Raw genomic sequence first — 6,000 nt, forward strand, 5'->3', positions numbered from 1 at the left:
GAGAACCTGGTGCAGAAATCTCCTATGGGGCATAGACAGAGGCAATACATGGCAAAGCATTTAAGAAAAATCTCCTTAAATTGGAAGAAGAATATTTTCATGGAGTATCTGACATTAAGGCTTGATCTCGGTGCATCCCGAGCTTCTAATGTTATGTGCTGCAGAAGTGTCCTCCCACTGGTATTTTCCTGTTTTTTTTTTAATATTATTGTTGATAGCATTATAATATATATTCATCTTTTTTGCTGGGTCTATTTCATCCAAATAAGATCCTGTGTTATGGTATTTTATGCACATGATAAGATAGACATGAAATGAGGTTTCACAACTTTGATGTTGGCAACGAAGGGTGGGTAGCCGTGTTTGTCATTTAACAATGTACTTAAAAAGGAGAGAGTGGGAGTTGGTGGTATGGTATATTTTAATGGACCAACAAGGAGTTGGAATGTTACAAGCTTTCAAGCCTCTCAGGGTCCTTCAGCGGGTAACTATTTTATGTTGGCAACTAAGGAAATGTGCCACGGCTTGTGGAATGGCATCGAGAGCTATTCACAGTTGTTTCAGTTTGGGTGGTTGCTTGTAGGAAAGTAGAGGAGGTTCTGTGGATATTTCCATCATTAGATTTAGGTAACCACTAATACACCTTAGTTGTTTTGTTTAATTTTTCTATTCAGATTTTAACATACATTTCTTTTATCTTTTTCCCAGATCCTAATGCTTTGGCTGGACCAGCTGCAACTGACCATGCTCTTATAGGAGGAATAGTAGCTGTAGTTGTTTTTGTCACACTGTGTTCAATTATTCTACTTGGGCGATATTTGGCAAGACATAAAGGTAAGATTACTATCATTTAAATGATATATCTATTATTACATCCATATTTTTACAATTATGCACAGCAGATTCGCCTGGTAGTTGAAATAGCTGGTTACTCTTTTCTACAGCAGACATTCTATTGAAATGCCATAAGACCAGTCATTCAATGTTAGCCAAGTCCCTAATGAGTTGGTATAAATGTGCTCTTTACATGTGCATTGGAGGGAATGCTGTCACTGCCAGTTCTATTTTATATAGTGTAGTAAATATTCTTGCTATACAAAATGGTCCTATGCATATGGTGTTCTGTAAGTTATTATTCTAGAAGTATGCTTAAAATCAAAAGAAGATTTTACCCTTTAACTACCCCGAAGGCTTACTGAAAAAAGGACAACTCAAGGGGGCTTGACTTTTCTGTAAACAGAATTTCTGCATTCAACTGCCATTCATTACATAAATCTTTGATGGCCCAATAAAATATTATCTATAACAACATATTTCACAAAGTGCATATAATTTTTCTTATTACATTGTGCTTCATTCTACCAATAATTTGTAGTTTAATGATAAATAATGTATTTACCAGTCTGTGCTTTGTCTCTGTCCAAATATGTATAAAAATGCAAACATTCTGAATTCTGATGCCACATTATAATATTCTGATTTAGATCAGAATATTGTATTTGAATTCTATGCTAATATATTGTAAGCAGCTTTTCTTCACATCAATCTCTAAATGAAACAAGAGACAGTTGACGACAAGCAAAATTTCTAACAACCGTTTTTATAATCTTGATCTCTGTAGGGACATATTTAACAAATGAAGCTAAAGGAGCGGAAGATGCCCCCGATGCAGACACAGCCATTATCAATGCAGAAGGCAGCCAAGTTAACGCTGAGGAGAAGAAAGAATATTTCATTTAAATGCAAACCTGGTTACTCTGAGTTTTACTTATCAGGCTGACTGCTGGAGAAAACTGGCTATCATCTTTCAGAATTCATTTCCACCATCTTCCGCTACATTTTATTAACCTCTGCTATCAATATCCAGCTTATGCCAACAATCAGCTGTTGACAGCATCATATATTAATTACAATTCATAATGCAGGACTTTTCTTACTACTTAAAAATCATGTCCATTGCTCTGTTAACATACAGCCATACAGTGCTTGAATATACAACTGTAACAAGTTTTATCACCCTCACACCATACTTCAGGAGATATTTACTAAGCACCAATGTGGGGTATTGCACCCTTATCCAGCATTAACGGCTATTCAAGTTAATTGCGTTTAATTCCAGATCAAGGTGCAATATTGTGCATTAGCATTTAGTGAATCCTGGAATTTGTTTTATATGTTTACACAATATTCTTCCAAGCTGCCCTTTTATATCTCTTAGCTCTCCAATACACATATTTACAGTATATATATAAAACGAATGTCATGTCAACAGTACTATTTAGTACAGCCTTCATTCGATTCGATAACCTAAGCTTGTTAGCTGTTTATGAAGGATGTTTTATACTTGTCAGTACAGTATCTCAGAATAATTTGTTTATGAAACGCATACCCCAAAAGACTGACTCTAAAGTATTGTGGTATAGATTATACATATATGCTTTAACATACTGTAGTAATATTAGCTGTTGTATCTCCTTCACTGCCTTTGGGGCAGAGCCATATATTCCCCAGGAGAGAGAAGTGGTCAGTATACGCATAAAATGGTAACAAGTTGGATTATGGTATAGTTCAACTTGACTTTTAAAAAAATGGTACTTTCACACATATTATGTAGACAATAATGATGGCTTTATTTAGAGAAATAGATTTTTTCTTTAATCCCTTCTATCTCTTTGTGGGCTATTATTTATCTGGTGTGCATATTTATAATTTGTTTGCCCCAGATGGATTCAGCTGCTTTTTTTTGGATCAGCAGTATTAAGTCACAAAATGTAGACATTTCAGTATCTTGTAAATAGCACATATATTACATCTAATTTAACATTATTTGATACATACAGTACAGTATTTAACTTTTTTGAACATAAGCAAGTCACAAGTACCAATTTTCTAATGCCCCTTTAATCCCTTTAGATATAACTTAAACAGTATTATGTGTAGATAGTGTGTTTGAATTTCTGTCTGTATGTCCTAGCACTGTTCAGAAGCAAACTTTTCTAGTTTATATTAATTTGTATCTGTTATAAAATGGAAGCACAATGTTAAAGGAAATTTACTTTAAGCTAACAACCATTGCAAAGCCTCAGGTTTTCAATTTCAACCACATTTAAGTAATGCTCCTAAACAATTGTTATATAGCTTAGATTTACAGTTTTATTTGCCAGCTCTATGTCTTTATTGGTTTGCCAAAAAGAAAGAAAACACAGAATAAACATTACAACAAATAATACATGTTTTATGTATAAATGGACTAATTCTTTATATTAAATTCCTGGCTATGCATTTTGTGAGGTTCAATTTATGTCACAGTGAATGATACAGAATTTCTGACATGCTTTAAACTGCACAGTGAAAGTTTCAGTACCAATTTCTCTATATACAGTACAGTACGTAAACCATTTCCAAACATGTCTGTTGAGTTTAATCATAGACTCGAGATTCTAGGTCTGGTGGCTTGATTTCCTTTTTCTTCAGACTACAACAAATATTGTTAGATTACATTTCTGGTATTGATTTCCATGTCAGGAAATGAGTATCAGTATAAATTACACTTGTCTTCACTCTCACAAGTATTTCACATGTGAAAAGAATATTTTAACAAGGTAGCTTGACTAGTGAAGTCGGAAAGCATGACAGCCTACAGAGAAAAGATTATCTCTGTTTTTATTCTTAGAATATTGTGAATCAGAACACAGAGAAGACATAAGGACTCTGACCTAGAATATGTAACTTCAAAAAGATAACCCCACCAACAATAACTGTGGAAGATTTTCAGTTGTTTATTCTGTAATATTTCAGAAATATGGTGATGCCAATCATGCAACACTTTGTCCCCCCAGAATATACCAAGTATAAATATTATGATATGGTTGAGTGTTAACATAATAAAATGATATACAGTATTACATTTCAAAGAAGTATGTCTTCATTGATGTGACTGCATGCTTGTTTTTACAATTCACACCATAACATATGTGAAAAAAAATGCAATAATATGTTAGCTATAGTAATAGTAGTAAAAGAGATCAGAGATACAGTAGCTGCTAGGAATATGTTGACAGTGGTATAGGTTTACAAGATAAATCATATCTTCCCAATCTGGTTAGGAGACACAGTAACAAAAAGGTCACTCAATTTGATATCAGAAAACAAGGACTCTGCAATCAATTCTGTTGCATTTATTAAGTCACATTTTGAAATCCCTACAGCACTATTTCTACTCTGTAATACAGATGTAAAACCATATTTTTCTTGCTCTAGAATCCAGATGCATATTGTTTAGATGGGGTTACAACAAATGACACCACCATGAATTGTTGATTTATGTGGCAGGTAGGGGTAACAATCCATTTTGTAATAAAGAAGTTGTAGAACGTCACTGTCAGAAGAGCCTGCAACTCTTTGCTTTGCAAAGTGTGCACGCTCTCTTAAGGTCCAACACAGGGGGCAGAGAAGATACTTTATGCCAGACAAATATCTTCCAGGACTTTACTGTAACAGGTGCAGTTGTGCAATGAAGTGTCCTCGTGTACCAAAAATTGAAAATAATAAAAGAAGATATGAAATCACGTAGCTCAATGCAGTTGGTGACTGCTATTCCTAATGGAAGATGTATCCCAGCAATATTGGCGTGTGATGCTTTGCAGCATCTATTATGCAGTCTGTGGGATTTTTTGGAGCTGTGGTTTTTTAAATATACCTGCCGCATTTTGCACTGAATTATGTGAATTTGTGTTTTGTTTAACTATAAATTTTATCCCATTCAGTACTGGAAGGAACTGCAAGTCACTGCAATAAGCTGCAGAACTTTCTAGCAATGAAGCAGCTATATATATATATATAATTCTGTGTTTGTCTTAAAGTGCTATAATATTGTAATCTTTGTAGACAGTAAACTTTTGTTCATGCCTTAAAATGTATTTACAAAGGACTTACAAATATGTCACACAAAGATTGGCAATGTAGAATTGTGTTTCCGGATCTAAATAATGGTTTTGTAAACTTTTGAACTGCATGTTTGTTGGAAATGTGGACTGTAAAGCACCATCTGGCTTCTTACTAAATATTTACCTTTATATTAATTGCTTTAATTTTTTTTCCATTATTACCATTATAGATTTACATCCCAATCCAGTTAAAATAAATTGCTTGTAAAAAAAAAAAATGGTTCTGAAATATAAAAAACATTTTTTTTTAAATATACATTCCATTTTATTTAATTTGCACACTTGTTTACACGATCTCATGTCCTGCACCCCAGTTTGCTCAATTATAATTCTGTGGAAAAAATATAATGGAACCATGTTTTTAAAGTCATGTAATTAAAGTTGAATTCACAAATCATTTGGAACAAGCATGCACTAGTAATGTATTAAGAAGGACTAGTGTATGTGAGAATGGATGGTCTTACTGTAGCATATTTCTGCAATTGTACAGTTTACAGTGTCTATTAATCAATGTAAGAAGGAAAATATGAGTGTTTTTTTTTTAAGGACTGAATTGTTTATATTTAAATATGGTGTCACCTACAATATTGCTTCCTTTAAAGCTGTTTATTTGTCAACATTGCATCCAAGAATCAGCTTAATTAACCTCTTGAGTAGCTTACTCAGAATTTGTGCTAGGTTAAAACATCATTTAATAGTACTTTGGGGTGGAAATCTTGCACTAAGAGTACAATATTATAATTATACCTAATTATAACTGAAGCAAAAACAAAACAACTTTTCTAAATATGAAATGGAATTTAACACCGTGTATTTTCATTTTAATGTTCAAATAAACAAAATCTCTCAATAAAAACGATGATGTGTAATTATGTAATTTACAATTGTAAAAGAATGAAGCTTACGCTGTGCACATGTGCTAGTGCACGCCTTTTAGTTACATGTTCTTCCATGTAATGTAGTGTAATTTAGTGTCACTTAACTAGGTGTTCTCAAAATGAAAATAGAACCTGTACATATGCTTCTTTTCCCCTGTTAAATGTGAGACAAACAT

At 33.2% G+C, this 6,000-nt stretch overlaps 1 protein-coding gene across 3 annotated transcripts in view; it reads left to right on the plus strand.

The window, feature by feature from the left end:
• The window catches only part of CADM2 (cell adhesion molecule 2), a 1,412,134-nt gene extending 1,408,227 nt beyond the window's left edge, over window positions 1–3,907 (plus strand). For all 3 annotated transcript variants that reach the window (XM_075594000.1, XM_075593997.1, XM_075593998.1), the window contains 2 exons: window positions 709–834; window positions 1,622–3,907. In XM_075594000.1, coding sequence (XP_075450115.1) covers window positions 709–834; window positions 1,622–1,740 — 245 coding nt within the window. In that variant the 3' untranslated portion in view covers window positions 1,741–3,907. The remainder of the gene's footprint in view (window positions 1–708; window positions 835–1,621) is intronic.
• The last annotated feature ends 2,093 nt before the right edge of the window (window positions 3,908–6,000 follow it).

Source organism: Ascaphus truei, chromosome 3 (genome assembly GCF_040206685.1).
Source record: "Ascaphus truei isolate aAscTru1 chromosome 3, aAscTru1.hap1, whole genome shotgun sequence".
Taxonomy (NCBI): domain Eukaryota; kingdom Metazoa; phylum Chordata; class Amphibia; order Anura; family Ascaphidae; genus Ascaphus; species Ascaphus truei.